Source organism: Ostrinia nubilalis, chromosome 16, assembly GCF_963855985.1.
Source record: "Ostrinia nubilalis chromosome 16, ilOstNubi1.1, whole genome shotgun sequence".
NCBI classification, from domain to species: Eukaryota; Metazoa; Arthropoda; class Insecta; order Lepidoptera; family Crambidae; genus Ostrinia; species Ostrinia nubilalis.
The window spans coordinates 12,320,403-12,343,135 of NC_087103.1; the positions used below are offsets into that span (position 1 = coordinate 12,320,403).

A 22,733-nucleotide genomic window follows, 5' to 3' on the forward strand; every position below is an offset into this window, starting at 1 on the left:
AAGCGGCACAATTTCCGAAACGCTTGCACCGCACAGAGGGGCGTCACTCCTACATTAGCCTCACCCGACCCTCGCCGTGCTCAATTGATATTCGATACAGTAAATTCACACGCAAACTGCCTATTTGTATACAAAATGATCACTTTTGCCCCAATTTATTGCGCCTTTCCCCACTGTGCAGTTTTATTGGGCGGCAAAAGTAAATGTAGTCATTTTTCCCGTAATGTCTCTCTTTGTTCGCGATCTTTTGTTAGTTTTATTAAACGCATTCCGTATTTAATTTGTAGAGGTCTGTTTAATTTATTTAATGAAATATTGTTTTTCATTATCAGAAGGATGCTGTAATTATTGTTTTATGAATGATATAATTATTTGTATGAAACCATGATCGGATAATTTGTTTTTAATGACAATTCAATTAATTATAATTGTTCGTTCATTAATTTTTCGATAAGTATAAGGAAGTCGGCCAGTTGTTATGGAAATCCTTGGAGGACGCCTTTGTTCAGCAGTGGGCATAATTTGACTGAAACGAACTAACGAAGTTCCTTATGGAAGATACTTAATTTGGTTATCATTTTTATTACGCGTGATCCATAGTCAAGTCAGTTACCTTTTCTATTTCTTCTAGGATGGAGGCTACAAATTTGGCAATGCCTCCAAGGGACTCCATTAAGCCCAGAGGGGAACACAAAGCCATGCAGTTAAACTCCAAACCTAATCAAGTAAGTAAAAACATTTCTTGTTCTAAGTCCACCTAGCTAATTAAGTCTTGTCTAAGTTTGTCATCATAATAATGGAGGCAGTTTCAACTGCTACCTTCAGGTAAGATCAATTCCTATTAACTTCACCCGTGACATCCACAAAGGAATGCATGTTACGAGTGAAGTTTGACCCCACTTGATCAGCCCGCAATGGAGGCCGCGTACCGGAAAACGCAGCGTGGGACGTCCACCCACAAGGTGGACCGACGACCTGATAAAGGTAGCAGGAAGGCGCTGGATGCAGGCCGCTACCAACCGTGCGATGAGGAAGTCATTGGGGGAGGCTTATGTTCAGCAGTGGACGTCCTGTGGCTGAAATGATGATGATGATCAGCCCGCACAATATGTAACTTTACGATTCACTTTTTTGCACAATACTGTAAAGATTAAGATGTATGAAATAAAATTTTGTTTTGGAAATGTACAAGATCGATATTTTCATCATCATCATTTGGGTCAATTTCCCAAACACATTTTTTAAGCGGCGTAGATGAAAATCATATGTTTTTTATGACATAGAACTTTGATTTTTTTTTACACGAAAATATACAGAGGTTCCATTTTGAGGACAACATTATTAATGAGTATTTTCTTTTACAAATTCGACAAAAAATAATTGAACTAAGCGTTTCTAATTTTGGTGCAGTGTCCACATCCTTAATTTCTTACAATATGTATTTTTTTAGCTGAAGATCAAAACAGAACTTAGGGAAAAAGTATATTTTTGGATTATACAATCTATCTATTATCTAAGATTACCAAATTAAGCAAGTTTCCCAAATAACTGTGATTAAGTCACGTCCTTAAGTTTTGTCCGCGAAAAATTTATGATTTTGGTGTCAATAATGAAATAGCTCGTCAGTTTCTTTAAAGATCAAACAGGATTTAAACACTCCCATCATTCGTTAGGTTTAGTACCGCCCCCGCGAGCAGTGACGGCAGACGGGTGCAAGACCTCTGCGTCTTCCCGCCAAAAACGTAAATGTGTTGTTTTTTTTTAAACGGACAACAATTCTGCAATTTTGGTGTCTTTTTGTATAAGATTTCTAAGCTATTCTTTTTAGTTGAATTCCTCGTATAATGTAAAGGAACTGTTTTCATACCATGTGTTAAAATGTTATTGTTATATTTAAAACAGATTGCATATAATTTAGCTTTTTCAACGAGAATCTAATTTTGGTGAGTCAATTTTGGTGTTTTTGGTGGTGCACCAAAGCATTTTTAACCGACTTAACTCCGTCAATTGTGAACCGATTTTCAAAAATCTTTTTTTGTTCTATAGGGTACACTTATGTGGTGGTCCCATTGTCACCAAGTCAGGATCTGATGATGGGATCCTAGGGAAATCGAGAGTAAACCTCAAATTTTGTAGGAATGCAATACGTTTTCTAAAGTTATTCAAGTAGTCATCATCTAATGTTGATGAGGTGATCATGGAAGGTAAAACTCCTTAACGCTTAGGAGTTGGAGGATAATTCTTTAAATATTTTAGGTAGGTATGTACATACAGTTGTATTATTTCAGGTATTTAAGATGAGCTGATGATGAAAGGTCAAACAACATAAGTTAGGAGTTAGATGATACTCAATACTCATTTGTTGATACATACATTGACACATGATACATTGATACTTTTTAGTTGCCGATATTTAAAGTAGGGAGCCTGTATTTTGCTAAGAAGATTATTTACACTTGGATTGCACATTAAACATAGGTACTGTCCCTCTTCAGTGACAATAACAAGGACTAATCAACTAAAAAGCATGAAAAAAAATAATTTTAACAAAAAAATTAAAACCGACGCCAACAATCACTTAAAAGTAGAAAATAAGTACGTCGTTATTTATTTATTAGGACAATATACCATGATTAATATTTTTGGAGTCGGTTCTGGTAAATTTAAAACCATTTCTTGAGCTTGGCACTAAGATATGACCGACTGACAGCATATTTTCTAATTTTGGTGCTTTAATATAAATTTTGGTGTTCTCTTAATTTTGGTGTAAGGAAAATCTAAAAAACTACTGGACAAAATTTAATGTCTTAATCATTTTAGAAACAGTATAAGTTTCCAATAAATTTGATCTATAATTAAAGAATAAAAATACACAAATAACAATTTCCACCAAAATTAGGCAAAAATATGCACTTGTTGAAATTCACCCATTTCAGCCACAGGACGTCCACTGCTGAACATAGGCCTCCCCCAATGACTTTCACATCGCACGGTTGGTAGCGGCCTGCATCCAGCGCCTTCCCGCTACCTTTATCAGGTCATCGGTCCACCTTGTGGGTGGACGTCCCACGCTGCGTTTTCCGGTACGTGGCCTCCATTCCAGAACCTTGCTGCCCCATCGGCCGTCAGTTCTGCGTACTATGTGCCCAGCCCACTGCCACTTCAGCTTGCTGATCCGTCGGGCTATGTCAGCGACTTTAGTTCGTTTACGGATCTCCTCATTTCTGATTCGATCTCGTAAATGTCGGTCCGAGTACAGGAGCAAAGCACGAGGGCGATTCCTCTACAGCGAGGCGTAAGACAGGGAGATGTTATATCTCCGAAACTCTTCACCGCGGCATTGGAAGACGCTTTCAAACTCCTGGAATGGAAAGGATACGGCATAAACGTTAACGGCGAGTACATCACTCACCTTCGGTTTGCCGACGATATCGTGGTCATGGCAGAATCGGTGGAGGACCTCGGCACCATGCTCGAAGACCTTAATCGAGTTTCCCAACAGGTAGGCCTTCGGATGAACATGGACAAAACGATCGATATTTTAGATCATAATATTATTATATCCTACAGTTCGAACGGAATTTTCCTAAGAGGCTTGACTTAAAATACCCACCAACACCGTCTTAGTTTACTTTTGCGTCCAATTAACTAAACATTTTCAAGATGTTGGCTTTTAAGGGTCACCTACGCAATACTTATTATATACATGTTAAAGATACTTAACTCTAGCATAATTCGCCTATTTATTTAATCAAAAATAGGAGAGATACCTACAACCAAACGCTACCGGTCCAATTATCAATTAACAAGAACTTAAGTTTGATCAAGCTTCTAACTAAACTAATTGAAATAGCCTACTTATTGCAAATTAATTACTGACCCAAATTAATTTAATTTAATCAGCTGAATATCGCTATAACGAAATGTGGATCGAATATGAAATAATATAAAAAAAATATAATGCATTTCAAATACCAATTCTCAATCATCCCCTTCAGTGATCCCAGTAAGCGAAAGGCCAATTTCAGTCCTAAATCTTGTGATGCGATGAAGATTACGAAACCCTAATGCCATAATTTTCTTCCAGGTCGGCACAGTTCTTCTCTACGGAGTGCCCATTGTTTCTCTCATCATTGAAGGGGTAGAGCGGCTCTGCCTAGCCCAGATCTCCAACACACTTCTCAAGCAGTTCTCTTATAATGAGATCCATAACAGACGGGTGGCTTTGGGCATCACCTGTGTCCAGTGCACACCAGTTCAGCTGGAGATACTGAGGCGGGCGGGAGCTATGCCGGTTTCTTCAAGGAGATGTGGTGAGTTTTTGTGTCTAAAGCAGTCGTTTGCGACCTTTTAGGATAGAAGTGTTTCATCATTAAAGGCGTGTAGAACTGTAGACGAACTCTGCCTAACATATTCCATAACTAGTTCTTGTATAACGAGATCCATATTAGAAGAGTGGCGTTAGGCATCACCTCTTCAAGGAGATGTGGTGACTTTTTGCGTCTTCAGCAAAGATTGGAGACTTTTTGTAATAGAAGTGTCTTATTATTTCGCCTAGCTCAGGTCTTCTATGAATGCCTAAAGACGGACATGAGGACCGTCTAACTAAAGTGTTAAGAATTTTTACTAACTGTAACTGTGTATCTACAATATTAATATTGTTCTATAGCCATCATAAAAAGAGTCTATTTATTCTCAAATACATACGAGTCGTTGGTCCACCTTGTGGATGGACGTCCCACGCTGCGTTTTCCGGTACGTGGCCTCCACTCCAGAACCTTGCTGCCCTATCGGCTGTCAGTTCTGCGTACCAGGTAGCAGGAAGGCGCTGGATGCAGGCCGCTACCAACCGTGCGATGTGGAAGTCATTGTGGAAGGTCTATGTTCAGCAGTGGACGTCCTATGGCTGAAATGATGATGCTGATGATGACATACGAGTCTCTACCTGCATCTTCACCACACAGACGTCATGCTTACTTTGTTTACCAGGCATGATAACAAGAAGGGAAGCAGAGCGGCTCTGCAAGTCGTTCCTAGGCGACAACGCACCGCCAAGACTGCCGGACGACTTCGCGTTTGCTGTCCATCATGAGTGCGCTTGGGGCTGTAGAGGCGCCTTCTTGCCAGCCAGGTGAGACTTCAAATTAAGCCGAACACTAAGCCTAGGCGCAGACCACCGATTTTTAGTTAGCCGATAGTTGGGTCGGGCTCTTAATCAGTATGGAGATGTATAAAAGTGCTCACGTTACACTGATTTGGTATCGGCCGATTCTTCATTCAAATTAAAATCGGGCCCAATTACTTATCGGCCAAATAAAAATCGGTATTCTGCGCCGAGATATTTAGGTGACAAAATTTATTATTGGATCATTTTATTGGATACGTGACTTTAAAACAACTTTGAGATGTGTGTAACGTGTGTGTTTAGTAGAATTTACATTCGTCACTAAGTCCTAGACAACATTAATTAGAAATTCAATTTTGTCTCGAGCTATTTTTCATTGGGATTACACTGAATATGTGATTTAGCATTATATGTTTTCTAAACTTAATAGAACCGTATTACGTAGAACACTATTTATTTATTTATTTATTTATATTAGGATGACCAGGGTTTACATAATTGATTATTTTACAATTAATAACACTTGATAACCACTTATAGGTCTACTACTTGTAATATCATTAACGATTTGGCATTAAACAAACGATTTATCTATGAGTATTCAAATAATTATTTAAAACCATTGTGCAATGGTAATATTGTGTTGTGGTCTATAGTCTGGTCTGTGAGCACGTAGAAATTTGTCCAATGACCCCAATTATCGTTAATTATCGTTCGCACGTAATTATATTGCTGTCGCGCTCGGGGTAGCTTGGGGTCATTGGACAAAATTCGACGTGCTCACAGACCAGACTATATCTATTGAGTTTATTTTTCCCCCCAAGGTACAACTCATCCCGAGCGAAGTGCATCAAGTGCGCGTATTGCGGTTTATTCTTCTCCCCAAACAAGTTCATCTTCCATTCCCACCGGGTGGGCCCTGGAGACAAGTACGTGCAGCCTGATGCTGCCAACTTCAACTCTTGGCGGCGACACATGAAGCTGAGTGGTAGCCCGCCGGATGAGGTGGTACATGCGTGGGAAGATGTGAAGGCTATGTTCAATGGGGGTACGAGGAAGAGGATGCTGTCTGCTGCTAGGTAATATATTGAAAACAGAAGCAGAGTTTTATAATTAAGACACATACTTGTGAAGATAAAGATTAAGAGATTTTTTATAAACCTAGTTTACGTCGTAGCAAATAATCGCACAAGAATAAAGTAGATTAGTAGACAATGTCTCTATTACGTCGTTTTCGATTCACTTTGCATACTATTTCGTTTTTAAATTTTACATTCATCATCATCATGGATTTAAGCGGTAAACCTAATCGATTTGTTTGCGAAAATACGCAACGCTACGTTATGCTACGAAAAATACTACGAAATGCTACGACATAATATAACGCTGCGTGCGTTATAACTTATAGACCACTATTAATACGACGAAACTCGTAGTACGAACACAGAGTGTTGCACTTCATGCATTATGTTGTGCTATTATGCAGCACACAGATCGCTTGCAACTTGTGAAGACCCCGAACTACTTTTAAATTACAACATTGTCAAACTCTCCAAAACAGTAAAACCAACATCTTCAAAAAGTTCAGCCTAAAATTGTGCCACAGAAGGGTTCCTACCCGCAGGCCCGAAGCCGACGGCGCTAGTGAGCCGAAGCGGCCGCCGGCCAGCCCGCCAAGTGCTCACGCGCCGGTGCCGCGACTGGCCGACTACGTGTGGGGTGCGAGGCTGCCCCTGCCGTATGCGATACCGTGGCTCAAACCGACGCTGTGGACCCCAGGTGAGAGTCAGGTGGTTTAGGTAACCTCAGGTGAGAGGCAGGTGGTCTAGCATGAAATGTGTCTTGACACATTTCACTCACTCACTTTCATAGGTACTAGCTATGGCCTGTACCTAGACTACGTGTGGGGTGCGTGGCTACTCTGCCGTATGCGATACCGTGGCTCAAACCGACGCTGTGGACCCCAGGTGAGAATTAAGTGGTCTAGGTAACACCAGGTAAGAAGCAGGTGGTCTAGGTATGAAATGTGTCTTGACACATTTCACTCACTCACTTTCATAGGTACTAGACTACGTGTGGGGTGCGTGACTACCCCTGCCGTATGCGATATTGTGGCTTAAACCGACGCTGTGGACCCCAGGTGAGAGTCAGGTGGTCTAGGTAACCCCAGGTGAGAGTCAGGTGGTTTAGGTAACCCCAGATGTAAGTCAGGTGGTTTAGGTAACCCCAGGTGAGAGGCAGGTGATCTAAGTATGCAATGTGTCAAGTCTTGGCTAGTACCTAGACTACGTGTGGGGTACGCGGCTACCCCTGCCGTATGCGATACCGTGGCTTGAACTTATGCTGTGGACCCCAGGTGAGAGAGTTAGGTGGTCAAGGTATGCAATTTGTTCGTACGATTCTAAATAAACCAAGGTCCATTTAAAATATTAGGCACTCAGCAAAAATCTTAAGCAACAGCTCTACTTGTATGTGTCCATCGTCTTAGTAGTTCAACAACTTTCGTTTTATTAAATTCCAATGGTGAACTTCAATGTTAAATAATATCGTCTATTTACCAGGAGCTCTGACCGCGCTGAGCGGAGTGAGCGCTTTAGAAGAACCACGTGCGTTCCGCCCTGTGCGCTCGCATCGGCTGGACTCGCCGCAGCTTTCGCCCGCGCTGTCGCCACCGCGGTCGCCAGAAAGGTAATCATCATCATCATCACATCATTTGTTAGGAGTTGAGTGGAGTGAGCGCCCTGGACGGTCCTGGCGCTCAAGCAGGCTGAATGAACTACTATACTAATATTATAAATGCTAAAGTAACTCTGTCTGTCTGTCTTGTTTTCACGCCTAAACCCCAGAACCGATTTTGATGAAATTTGGCATAGAGATAGTTTGAGTCCCGGGAAAGGACATAGAATAGTTTTTATCCCGGTTTTTGAAACAGGGACGCGCGCGATAAAGTTTTTCTGTGACAGATAAAATTCCACGCGGGCGAAGCTGCGGGCGGAAAGCTAGTAATTAATAAAGTGGAAGCAAAGAAAAGAAAGGATAAATAAGGGGGTGGAGTTTGGGGCAGCATGGACAGTGATCTGAGATTACCTACTAAATAAGAATTTGTCTGCCCCTTGCACGAGCATATGTACTTATAAGACGAAATAAAAGCTTTGGTTGCAAGTAATTATTACACAGGCACAAAAGTTCATATCACTTTACACTTAATGTATTATTATCAGTTAAGACATAGGTATCAACTAACACCTTTAAAAATCAGTGTTACGTCCAGATCGCCAATGGCCACATCATCTCCGCGGCAAACCCGCTCACCGCTCCGCTCGCCGGCCCGCTCTCCGCTCCGCTCGTCGCCCGCGCGCTCCACCAAGAGCGACAGAGACAGCGATGAGAGCGTCGACATTGAAACTACTGAGGAAGATCAGCCACGAGATGCTGTGAGTACTAAGACTTTTATTTCAGCCAAATGACGTCCACTGCTGGACAAAGGCCTCCCCCAATGATTTCCATAACGACCAGTCCTGTGCTGCCCGCATCCAGGTGTTATCGACTTGCTACAGCTAGCTTCACTAGATCGTCAATCCACCGAGTGAAGGCTGAGTTGCACACCCAGCTTTGACCGTAACTATATGACGTATCGATAACCGGTGTTTTTTGTATGGAGTTTGACAGATTTCTGACGTTTGTCAAAGTTAAAGTAAGATGGTGCAACCCGGCTTAAATAATATCTTTCTTTTTATGTGAACATCTTCTCATGAAACATTATGTAGATACTCATAGAAGACATTAAGGTTTTTTTCCGCTATTAAGGGCTCTTACACAAAACCCCGATACGACGCGGCATAGACGGTGTTTCATGGTAAAAATTCACGACACAACATCGTAACCCAGCGTGCTCCGATGCACGACGACATTCTGTCTACTTCAATAACAAATGTGAAGCCAACTGAAAAGCTGAAACCGAACAATATCATATCAAATAAATACAATCCGATTCCTTATTACGCAACTAAAGCCTTTATAACTCACGTAAACGTTTCTCAAAGATGCAATTTAATGGCGGAGTATTGAGTGAATCGCATTATCTACTAGTCCCAAGCATTCGGAGCAAACCGAGCTTCGCTTGAATCCAATTTAAAAAGTTGGAGCAGGAAAATTTTTCCAATCACCGTAGTTGCAAGGCCGGTAATCGGCGATTAGTTTTTTTTTTTGCTTTTATATCTGTGGGGCGCGCCATTTCGATGAATGAGGACGGTTCTGATAAACTGTGTCGGACAAAACGGTTGGAAATCGATGTAGATAGTGAATTTGTAACTCTAAAGTAGACTAAACTTGATTTGAATTTAAAAACAAAATCACAAATTATTACATCCAGTTATTTATTGATTGAATTATTGTATTGATAGGAAAACAAACAGCATTCTATAAGAAAGAAAAAAGAAAGAAAAAAATATTTATTTGGTACTAAATGATATAACACACAGAGTTATAGTTATGGCAGAAACTTTAACTTTTAAAGGTACATACTAACCATTTTAAAACAAATGTATGACTTATGAGTCTACATTACGAACCACTTAGCCACGACATAAACATAAAAAATGATACCCTATAAATATAAAGAAGAACTTCCAACAGCCTAAACTTGTGTAATTAATGCATTGATTAATTTTATTCAGTTTGAAACATTCGCAATTTAAATCCTGTAGGTGTCGCGTTTTCCCGCCGGACCGAGCGTTCGCCTAAAATGGCCGACAGTACGCTTTGGCACGTCGTAAACTGTGTAATTACTGGCCCGTTCGAATTCAAATGGACTTCATTTCGGTTTTAAATAAGAGAAAATGTTTAATTTAGTAGCGATCCGCTTGGACCAATTAATTGGGGATTTTCGTCTCGTACCAAGCGAGGCTGTTTGTTTTTTATTCCTTCGCTCTATGTACTGACCGTTGAATAAGTTTTTGTGCTGTGATTACGACCTTTTTTTAAACAGTTTTCTTTTTTACGAACCGCTTTTGTTCGTTAACGAACTTATTTAATTGTCTACACCAGTGAAGTTAAAGGCGCCCATTACTAAAATAATATTAATTCTTATTTACCAGTAACTTTTTTACACGAGAGATTTTCGCGCTTCTTTTTTACACGAGAAAATATTTTCAGTCCATCTCTTTCAGTATTTTGAAATAAGTAGAATTAGAGGAAAATACCTTATTAATAGTCTAAGATGTTTTTATAGTTGTCATTGTTAATAGTCTCTCCCTTTTTATCAATCACAAAACCGTAGCTGATCATTACCTGCGACACTTTTAGTGCTAAATTCAGCACAGTTATTTCACTAATATCAATCAATCCCCCAATTATATCGCTTCTAAATTAACAAATCAAACCAAGGCTTGACTCACGATCAATACGGTGATTAAATAATTACTGGGTCGTTATACGTCGTCCTTTGAAGGTATTAGCGCGAGAGCCCTTCGGCGCGCGTTAATTACTCGCCCTGGCTGACGCCTTGTTTACGTCTATTCATACTGGTAAATAACCACTAAATAACGAAACACCTGATTAACACAAAAATTAGGATTAGATATTTTTGGATCTAGTTCGGTGGAGTTGGTCATTGAGTGGAGTTCACTGAAATTGTAATACTGAGATAGAGATTGTATTTAATCAACAGTTATTCTCGGTACGATTAATCATGCATTAAATAAAGACCTAACAGCAATAGCACGGCATCTAGTACTGAAACCGTGAAAAAATCAAGATTACATTTTTTTGGATCTAGGTTGGTGAAGTAGAGTTGACTCACATTATAATACTGAGACAAAGATTGTGTTTAATTTTTTTTCTCGTTGCGATTAATCTTACATTAAATAAAGACCTAACAGCAATAGTTCGACGACATCTAGTACTGAATCCGTAAAAAAAATCAAGAAAATGGTGTTTTGGTAGACTTTATCCTTTGTAAAAATAACACTCGTAGTACTTTATTTTATACATATTATTATAGTAAGGTTAGTAATTTTGTTTATTGCCTGTCGGTTAGTGATTTTCACATAATGTTGTTTATTCCGTTAAAATTATCATTTGATTTGCATAAACTCACCAATTTGGTGTGTTCCTCTTAATTAACCCACATTGAATTGTTTCATAATCGGATTTAATATTTGTAGGCAGAAATAGATCGGCCTATGAAAAGCTTCATACGCCCTTGGTGATTAATTTATTATCTTAAACAGCGTCTCTTTAAAGGGTATTTAATACCAGTAGTGGGCATAATGCCACTTAATTGTTACTTAGAGAATATGACTTTCGAAGGTCCTTGGTTCGATTTTCGAGACATAATTTAAAAAGCACTGATTTAAAACTTCCAGGTTAATTAGGACATAAATAGTGTTTTACTACTAGACATTCGTGAATTCGTTTCGCTGAATCACTTACTTTTAAACACGATTTCCTACTGTGAATCTGTCATGACAGTAACTTTTTTAAGAGAGTTGATTTCACACAAGTTCTAATACTGTCACTTTCCTCAGTAACGAGAATCAAAATGAAGTTTTGCAACTGACCATCTCCACAAATATTCAATTCCATACCATAAACCCTATCAATTATACAGTTACATTCTTAGTTCTATCAACCGGACTGTACCATTGAGATTAATTCGTCAAATCGGATTAGTGTAGATCGGCTTACACCGGCGCCGCGGGCGCTGCGAGTGATTGTCTGCAGTACATTGTTCGTACTGCCTACCGGTCGACGATGGGTTTATAAATACATGCCCATTTTTAGGCTGGGTTTTTCAATTACTTAGTATTAGTGCATGGGAGGAAGGATTGTGAGCTTTTCCGAGATAAAAGAGAAACATGTGAAATTGTTTATATGCTTTGACGTTAAATTTTGATGAAGTGTCTGAAATTCAGTCGTTTTGGACTTATGAGTTATGAAGTTATACAGTTATTGCTACTTGTTTAATTTTACTTAAGTCTGAAACAGGTACTTTTATGATGATGCAACAGAATCTAATGAAAACTTTGTTGAAATCGTGCTAATGTAAATATCCTGAAAATAGGAGACAATTAGTTTTTCCAGATTTTTTATTCGTACCTACATAAATTACAGTAGCATAATAAATATCTAATAAAAAAAAACATGCGTGTGTTTTATCTTCACATTACTTTCTTCCTTACTACCATTCTTTAACTATTCGTCAACAACAATCAATTTAATAACAATTGTCGTTTAAGACGTGTTAACACTATAATCTATTTGGGTCATCACGAAAATTTAATTACGCCCCACTGTGCCACTCGAGTAGACGACAGGACATCAAGCTAATCTCAGAACATCTTATGCCATTGTAATACGTCCTATATTGCAACAAAAATATGTAGTATGATGTGACTGTACCAGACTCTACCTACGTGAAAGTCGAAGTAATGTTTTGATACAATATTTAACACCGCTTATGCTGTTTGCATTGGGGCGCGTTCGCAAACACACTCGATCACCCTCCGAACAAGCGATTTTTATTCGATTAAAGTACCGTATCGGGTTGCTTAATTTTTGTAACGTTTGTGGACAACAATGGGGCTAATATTAATTACTTTTATTGTCTGTCTGATACGGTAAAGAATGTTGTAAGTAAAATATCCACGCATTATGTTGTATCCCTTAACTTTAACCGTAACTTTGAAAATAGCCGGTATTTTTGTATGGAGTTTGACAAATTTTTGACGTTTTTTAAAGTTAAAATATGATGGTAAAACCCATCCTTATCGATAATTCCTTAAACAACAACGTTGAACTTTTGTAGCCGAGGCGGGCATTGATTTATAACGACATCATCCAACAATAACAATTTAAACTATTTATCTGAAGATGGATCAATCGTCATAAAAATAGCTGGGTATTACAAAAAAGGTGCATCATTCTTACTTCAAATGTTGAACTTTTTAAAAGTTTCAGAACGTTTTTCTCTGTTATTTTGTCTTAAGCGCCACATTGCAACTAATACAAAGCGCGTACGTGCCTCAGCCGAGGCGGGCACTGATTTATAACGACATCATCCAACAATTGAATCGCTGCTGCAATCCGCCCAAAGTATCTATTAGCTACGTGCTTGGAGTGCTGAGGAGGGTTACCACAGCGTAACTAGATTCAGTAAGTTTTGTTCATTTCTCGAGCGTAAACAGTGTAGAGTTACACAACGAGAAAATTAGAGATATGATAAAATATTACAAGGATTAGGTCTAGGAGAAATGAAAGAAGTGGTTTCAGTGGGGATAGACAGAGATATTATTATCAGCATAAAAAGACAAATAATAACAAAAACACACGTAATGTTAGAATGAATTCGGTAAGAGCTTTTGTATTTATTCAATTCGATGGTCTGGGTTTATTTATAAAGTCACACTGTCGGATCTAGAGCGTAACAAAACGACCATTTTGAATTGAAATCTTAATGGTTACCTAGGAGCAGTATTTAGGGGGATAGAATCATTAGTCAATACTTATTTATTTATTTAAACTTTTATGCCAAAATAAATTTGTACATAAGGCGAACTTAATGCACTAAAGCATTCTCGACCAGTTTACCTTTGGGTTGAGCAGAAAAGAAAGAAAAGAACTTACTGACTTATAAAAGTCTACTGTGTTCATATTGTGTTATGGTGTGGTAAAACTTTGGTGCACGAATTACACCGACTGAGCCTCTGTGGGACAATAAAGACTATCGAAGCCATATTGAAGTGTCAACTAGAATGACGACACGATGTGCCTGTGTACTTACAAAGTAACATTCGATATCAATTTAGATTCGATAGATCCTTTACCTACCTATCTTTGGAACTTAGTGCAGCGAAGAAATCTAGTCTAAATACTAACGAATGCCCGTATACCTAGCTGTTTAAAAACTGGTGTCAATGATAAAAATAAGTAATTTAGAAGGAGTTCTGTAACTGCGATTTTGATTTTTTTGCTTTATTCATTTGTTAACAATTTATCTGCTCGTATTAATAAGATAACTTTATTATTTCTATTCAAGATACAACCTACTTGTTGAGTATTTATGGACTAATTTGCTGTATTTTTTTGTTTCTTTAAGTACAACTCTGTTTACAAATACTGTTTTCTCAATCTATTATCTTCCTTACAAAAGAGCGTTCGCTTTAAAACAAATTAATGACATACAGAAGCGTCTGTCCCCCGGGGGAGGGCGTCGTGCGAGGTGCGCTTAATTACACGCCCGATAGACTGACGGACAATGCGATCGCACTCAGTGCAGCTTGTTGTAATGACTTAGGAAAGCACAGTTAGTCTTGCGTATTCAGCATATTTAATAGTCTTTTAAAAATAGGGCAGATGTTTTTAAGTATTAAAGCCTTCGCATATAGGTACCATTGAACTAAAAATGAATGATATAGTATAAACTAAAAATTATTGCAGGAATTGTGATATTTCAGTATTCGTATCGTACAAATACCTAAATAATACACTTTCGTAGAATATCTACGGTGTCGCTACGGCGCGGCGTAGACGGCTACACATTCTACGTAGTACAAGTACAGTAGTAACGCGTAGCGGTTTTCCTCGTAGTCATTGTATACTACGAGAAAGAATGTGTAAATAAAAATAATTATCGTGCACTTTATGTACTTACTTATTCTAGTAAGCTCGATTTTTTGTTTATATCAGCTACTTAGCTGCTTAGTTATAACTACCATTACTTTAAATTACATGAAACTAATATTACAAAATTAGAAAGAAAATTGATTATTTGTTAAAAAAAATGAGTTACGACACAGTTTTGTCCGTCTTTTGTAAAATAACAGTAAATCAAAAGGATAATTTAAATTCAGCCCATTTTCCATCACAATTCAAAAAGTACACGAAGTCTCCGCTTTATTTGTAGCTTTGAGGCTGCCATATGTCGTTCTTACACCTATTGTGTTTTTTGCCGGGACATTTTACGTATTACACAATGGCCTAGGCCACTGAAAATGTATGGCCCGCTGGCCTAGATAGGGACTTGAATAATTAACGCTTGCTGGGAACTTATAAGCGGGCTTAAAGCTTTCTAAGCTAAGAATTTCTAAGGACATGATTTTTTTTCTACTTCTTAAGTTGGGGTCGTTGAGATCACTAGCCGCCCTCAAGTTTTCAATTAAAACTTATTGGTTTTTCAGGGCACTATTGTGTGTTTTTTGAAAATATAGTGAAAAATAACCCGCGTATCATCTGTACCTACTACTTATACCCGTTTTCACCATCAATCCCTAATTTTTAAGTGACCCCTATTGTAACACATAACAGGAATTTTGTTTACATAGGGGTCACTTCAAAATTAGGGATTGATGGTGAAAACGGGCATTAGTCTTACACATAGCTGGGCACCGTTAATCAAATAGTTAACTTCGTTAATCGTTAAACCGTTACTAAAAAACTTAACTTCGTTAAACGTTAAAACGTTACATTTCGGATGATTTAACGCAAGTTAACGTTAATCGTTAATCCGTTAACACGTGATAATAAGACGAAAAAAAAAAATGTATGCAAAGTTCAAATAATTTCGAAAGCTTGTATCGCGCATGGAATTTATTCCTCTTTTATGTTTGCACTACAAGCTTTCGAAATTATTTGAACCTTGCATAAGTACAATTATTTTTTTCGTTTTAGTACAACTGCATTTTTTTTTATGCATAACAAGGCAGGTATTTGACCACAATCATTTCAGAATAAAAGCTTTTATTATACACTTTAGTTGCATCTCAATCTCAGAGCCTTGGTACAATTACAATACAATTTAGCACCAAAGTGCTCGAAAAGACAAATCCAACAAACCCAAACTCGATAAGTTTCCACCGTTTCGTTTAGGAATTCCTATGGCCACCCCTTGACTCCATCATCAGGACCCTGGACATCATCAGTACTAAAGTGCTCAAAATGACAAATCCAACGAACCCAAATTCGATGCGATTCCGCCGTTTCATTTAGGAGTTTCTATGGCCACCTCCTGACTCCATCATCAGACCAGCCCAATGATATCATAACATTGCATTGTCATCGTACTTACATAAGTATACCCAGCTCAATCGGTTGAGGAAAACTGGACTTAAATTCAGATGTAAATAAATTAAAAAAATGCATTTTTTATATCGTTGCGTTTGTAATCTTGTTACAAAAACTGTTGTTTTGGGTTCTGGAAGTTCTGGAAGCCCGAACGTACTTGTCAGAACGCGTTTTTCAGCGTGTCTGCTGTATCTTTTTGGTAAATAGTAGGTACTGGATTAACGATTAACGGACTTACGATAATTTAACGGAAGTTAACGAGTCCGTTAACATTTTTTAAAGTTAACTTAAAAGTTAATCCGTTAATAGAAATGTTAACTTCGTTAATTAACGATTAACGGATTAACGAGTTAATGCCCAGCTATGGTCTTACAAATATACACATAAATGTAAAAAGTATCTAACAAATAATCGTATTAAAGTTCAATTCATTTTAATAGCTCAACACTAAAACAAAATGGTAAATTAGAGAAATGTCGGTAAATACAAACGTTCCTGTTTCATTACAACAAAAAGCAATTACTTCCACGTTTCATAGATAATTCATAGTTTTGCGTTCAAACGAACAATAATCAAATTATTTGGAGCTACACGTTTGATGTTTATCTGATTAAATTAAATGCCCAATGTTAATGGCGTTTGAATTTGTTTTTGAAGTTGTAATGTTATTTTGTTCTACTTTATGTAAAACTAGCGGCCGCCCGCGACTTCGTACGCGTGGATCCCGTTTTACCCCCTTAGGGGTGGAGTTCTTAATCCTTTCTTAGCGGATGCCTAAGTCATTAATAACATCTACCTGCATGCCAAATTTCAGCCCGATCAGTCCAGTGGTTTGGGCTGTGCATTGATAGATCACTATGTCAGTCAGTCAGTCAGTCACCTTTGAGTTATACTATAATTATGTTTAGATTATTAATAGTATTTTAGTATAATACGCGTATTATTAATATGAAGTTACATTAGAGTTATGTTAAGACTTAACTACCTATTATGCAATCAATGTAATTATTTTCTTATTGTTAGCCAATTTAAAAATCAGAGCGGGTATGGTTCCTTGCATCAACCCGGATTTTGTACTTACCTAAATTCCTTATTGTATTAAGGAGCAGGAAGGCGCTGGACGCAGGCCGCTACCAACCGGGTAACATGGAAAGCATTGGGGGAGGCCTATGTTCAGCAGTGGACGACTGAGATGATGATGATTGTGTGCTTGGATGTAGATTAATGATCGATGCCAATTTTCAAAAATCGCACAATGTAAGCACTTAATTAGGTAATTAGTATATGAAACAAAACTTGCATATTTTACTATATAATTTTATTCAACTAAAGAATCGAATCCAGTTTCTCCACTATCATAAAAAAGGCCAACTGTAACCACTAGGTCACAATCATTACGTCAACACCGTAATTCTTATTCCGTTCGTTTTAACAGCGAGTCAAATGCCGCGATGGCATTTGAGCTTTTTATTTACTCATTTGGGAAGTGGCATTTGCCGTTTTTATTGGTGGCAGCGTGTGCGGAACATTAATTTTGCTATTCAGTGGATGTAGTATACATAGATAGGGGTTTGATAAAAGTATCAGTCAATATTGATGTGTAAAGTTCGCGCCAATAGATTTTTGTAATGTTTGCAAATAAAGTGGAATGACTAACATTGACATAAAATTATCTATGGCACTAAAAGAAGTGATAGATCTTTATTTGGTGGCTAGAAACAATCACGATTTTAGATCGCAATCGAGTGTTCCCTATTTTGTCTACAGATTGGGTCCTGTCCAGCAGAATCACGGTCAATAAATTACAAAAGAGGGACATGTGAACAGAATATTATTTTTTAAATATTGTCCTACTACCATTGTACTTATCCATCTATGACATACAATGTATGACAATGTAGCGTGCCTCAAATTGCATTAGTACATTTAAAATCACCGACATGATAGAGTTAGCCGGTCCTCGCGGATCGCATGCGACACGGTAATCGGCGAGCGATTTATTATTGAAGCACTGCGCGCGTTGGTTACGTAAATAATTATACGGAACCACTCATGAATTGTTTATAGACGGGCTGTAGAGCGAATGAGATTTAGAGCTGGCAATAGATGTTGACACAGGAAGTTCAGTTTATTTTGTGGAATTTAGAGCTATAGCATACTCTTAGCATCGGCGACTTAGTCGCTTTTTGAAAGCTGAATGCAGCAATCACTACACATTCCACACCGCACCGAGTTAGGTAGGTATTCGTGCTAATGAAACACAGTCTATCAGCCATGATATAATGAGCTTTATTGGTGGTTGTCAAGTAAAAAGTCGTCGTGGAATACTAACCTTTTTCCAGCTATTTCACTAGCACTTATTTTTAAAAACCCGACTCTACATAATATATTCGAGGATGACTTCGTGAATTTTTTCTTTTCTTGTAATAACTATGCCATGTCTATTCATTATAAGTCTACGTTGCACCGATTGCTTTTAAATGAAACAACAATAATTACCACGAGCTTTGTCTAGTGGGCGCCACTGTCACACGCGTGTGGAGTATCAAAACGCTTTCCCAAACTTTGTTTTAAGAGCCATTTCACAAAAATATTCCGCGCGAATTTAGGTAAAAGCTGTCAACGCAACGTCAAAAGAGTAAAAAGAACGCTGAAATGGACAAAAAAATCTTGAGCCGTGACCGTATTAAGACTTGATTTAAGTTATTAATTTTAAGGTAGAATGAGGTATTCAAACTTGATTAATTAATTTAAATTTTTAATAGAGTTTATTAAGTCTTTTATATTGCGATTCATAATGAAACACGAATAGGTATAATATGTAAAATATATATTAAGTACAAAATAAAGACAGTCACATAGTGAAAAATAAATCTGCCCCCTTACAGCTCCATCATCGGACCCTGGATACGAATAATGAAACACGAATAGGTATAATATGTAAAATATATTAAGTACAAAATAAAGACAGTCACATAGTGAAAAAAAAAAATCTGCCCCCTTACAGCTCCATCATCGGACCCTGGATACGAAATATTCGTCAAGGCGAATCACACAAGCCCAAACTCCATATAGTTCTATTGTTTTGTTACGGAGGTGGCCATTGCATCTCCTCCAGATCCATTATCAGACAGAGCTAAGAAATAAATAAATAAATATTATTATAAGTAAACAAATAACTAAAATAATTCATCTTACTATCTTACTTTTTACTAGTCTTACTAATATTATAAATACGAAAGTTTGTGTGGATGTCTGGATGTTTGTTACACTTTCACGCAAAAACTACTGAACAGATTTTGATGAAACTTTACAGTACAGTACAGCAGTACTAGGCAGTCTGTGTTCAACTATCACTCGGGTCGGACGTTCCTATCGCAAGACCTTTGGTTCACTCAGTTCCGATACGACTCTAGTGCTGTGTGTAATTATTTTCGTTAATACACTGAGTTTATTAATTTCTACGAGTGGATTTCATTTTGCCTGAGACCTACGCCATGAACCCTGAACCAGAAGACCCTGTCGCCAGCGACAGCGACGCTCATCCATCCCTGGCGTCGACCAGAATAACAATGTATAGGCTATAATTTATGACGATCTGTGACAAACTAAATTTCAAGCGGGTGAAGCCGCGGGCAATACTACATATTTCATACTAGCTTTTTGCCCGCGACTTCTTCTGCGATGAAGTGGAAAATGGTTCTAATAGAATTAAAATATTCTAAGAAAATTAATTTTGTTAAATGATTATATTTTTTGATATAAAATCTACACATCATTATGTTTAAATATTTGAATACTTACAAAATTATGAGATCTTTCTAAAACAAAATTAAAACACTACACCTGCCGCAGATTTCTTTGTAAACAATGTTTTTTTGTTTTTCCTTCAGGTGCTAAAATCACCAGGCTATTGTGTGCGCATACTCTGGAGTATTCCACATACAACTGGTCGTCGGAGAAGCATAGATTTCCATTAAGTCTACTCCCGCTACCATATTATTATGGAACTCCGCTAAAACTCGTGAGGGCGCCAACATTTGCTTTTGTATCGAAAATTAGTATGAGCAGCTGCGCACGCGGTTGCCCGTTGCAGGCTCTATGCAACCACACTATTTTAAACCGTGGTCCCTAAGCATGAGATGGGAAACTGCACTCTCTTGAATTCTCTTGAATTTGATGGTGTTAGGGGAATCCTAGGAATGAGTACAGACTTTCCAATGGAATCTCCTCATCAATATTGCGAAATTGCGAGTTGCAATGCAATGTTACGTTTTCACTTGTTATTTTATTGTAATCTGACCTTGATTTTTCAAACACGTGTCAAAATAAAAAAAAATAATTTTAATCAAAAGTACTAAGGAATATTTCATTGATATCAACTTAGAAACAAGCACAGATCACAGAAACTAAAGGGAAATGTGACAAGGGACAAATTGGAACATATTGCTTGTGAAAGCAATGATGACAGTAGCGACGTCATTATGTAAACAGTTTATATTGCTTGCATAGTACTAAAGATTATTCGAACGTTGAATACTGATACCGCAATGGATAATGAGCACATAATTTGATTTCTTTGTGTGTGTGAATTTCTAATACGACACTGAGTTTCGAACTCAGCGCATTACTTAGCATCTCTCTATATTTCTATGGAACCAAGTTATCTCCAAAATAACATTCCACACCTTTTTAACCTAGTCAGGTAATAATTTTAATAAAATACGAAGCACGTCATCTATCAATAGGATATATGTATATTTTAGAAGTTAATAAATTATGCATAAAATATAAGGGTGAATATCAACAAACTCGTTTTTTGCCTAATTCCGGTGGCGAATTTTAATTTCCACTTTCCAAAACTTTTTTGTGGCAGAAATAATAGTAAATAACTTGTATTATTCAATGATATGGTAGAGATCAAAATATTATTAATACTTCTCGAGATATGTTAATTTGAAATTATCAAGAGCCACCGAAATTGTATTTGAGCCACCGGAATTAAGAATCAATGCACCGAAATTTATTTATACAGCGGAATTCAGAATGTTATGGATGATTGTCTCAAATTACTTATTTATTTGTAATCAATTAAGTATTATTATCCAGTAAAGATGTTTATAATTAAAAACAATATTCAGGCCTATGTTGTGACCCTAAAAAAGCATCAGATCTTCCCATGTGAGTCGTAAGAGCCGACTAAGCAATCAAAATACTGGAGGGTGGGCTGCAGCATCTTTCCAGGTATTATACTACCATACTGGAACTACCAACCAGCCTGCTAAGCATGGTGATAACGGCAAAATCCCTCCATAGAGAACAAATCCAAAACTTTTTGGCTCTAGCCGCCAACAGCCCCGTTATTCTAGACTCATCACAAAGACATCATACATGACCCTCAAACCCAGAAACCAACTCTAGTCCCGGGAGGGCGACCAACTGCCCCAGATTGGTGTTAGGTTTATCTTCCATAAGTAAAAATATTGGTCCAGGCTAGCCAAGTTTTCTTGATGGTATCATACCAATCCTACACTCAGAATTACGTAACTAATTATTCGCTAAAGACCATGCGAACTGGAGATTAAGTATGAAGATATTTCTAGATCTATACCAGCTACTGAACTAACACATTACATATTTGTAACCTAACCTAACCTAACCTAACCTAGCGACAATGAGCTAAATGAAAGTAGTACAATTAAGAAACGGAGGACTAAATCCAGCCAGCCTCATAGAGAGAGAAGGCCTAGCAATGTAAAAGCCAGAACTGTAAAAGCGTACTGAGCTGCACCCTAATAGTACTGCAAAAATCAAAATGTAGTAATCATTTTTAGACGAACAGGCAATTTAATCACATGTGCATTCTCCGATCACCACACAGCTTATGACCGCAGTCTATGGAGGAACACTATCTGCGGTCGCGATCCTCATCAGTGAAGGACCGAGGAAGAAGAAGAAGTGATCACCGAAATAGAAGAATGCCGAATAAAAGATGCTCAAAAGATGTCGACTGATGAAGCCTAAGCCACGACCAGTGCCAATCCAGCTCCAAAACCCCACGAATTTTCAGCTCGAGTGGCAGAATAGATTGCAACCTATGAGACTAGGGAAATTTTAGCTGTTTCAGAACTATTCTCATCTGTTTTTAAGATTCTGCTTAGTATCGACGTATAAATAGCTATCCAAGTCCTCATGCTGATACAAAGTGTATTATAGAGACGATTTTTTGTAATAAATCGAAAGTATGTATTTGCGAGGACCAAATTGAATATACCAACATGAATAACGAGGATAGCAGAACCATTTTGGTAAATGCCTAAGCTGCTAGGGGAGATTAAGAAGCACTACTAGTAATTAGGCTGAAGATCGAGATTATTCCGACACTTTAGCGAAGATATCCTAGAATGCCCTATTAAAAACAACAAGGTATGTACCAGGAGATAATGAAATCACAACTGAGCTTATGAAATCAGATGGAATGCTAGTACTAAAGTTCCCTTAAATACCACCATGTTTATTGGCCGATAAACCAAAAAATAAGACATGG

The 22,733-nt window shown here is 37.8% G+C and overlaps 1 protein-coding gene across 1 annotated transcript; it reads left to right on the top strand.

The window, feature by feature from the left end:
• Positions 1–632: 632 nt before the first annotated feature.
• LOC135079554 (SKI family transcriptional corepressor 2) lies at positions 633–8,592 on the top strand. The gene is made up of 7 exons (XM_063974205.1): positions 633–725; positions 4,088–4,313; positions 4,990–5,131; positions 5,950–6,204; positions 6,732–6,904; positions 7,687–7,813; positions 8,397–8,592. Exons 1-7 carry the CDS (start codon positions 633–635, stop codon positions 8,590–8,592), a joined length of 1,212 nt encoding a protein of 403 aa, XP_063830275.1.
• The last annotated feature ends 14,141 nt before the right edge of the window (positions 8,593–22,733 follow it).

Excerpts from the sequence above, each read along its gene's own strand:
- LOC135079554 (XM_063974205.1), top strand. The coding sequence starts at position 633 with ATGGAGGCTACAAATTTGGCAATGCCTCCAAGGGACTCCATTAAGCCC. Across the intron at positions 726-4,087 it reads TAAACTCCAAACCTAATCAA|GTCGGCACAGTTCTTCTCTA; the intron begins GTAAGTAAAAAC and ends ATTTTCTTCCAG. Across the intron at positions 5,132-5,949 it reads GGCGCCTTCTTGCCAGCCAG|GTACAACTCATCCCGAGCGA; the intron begins GTGAGACTTCAA and ends TTTCCCCCCAAG.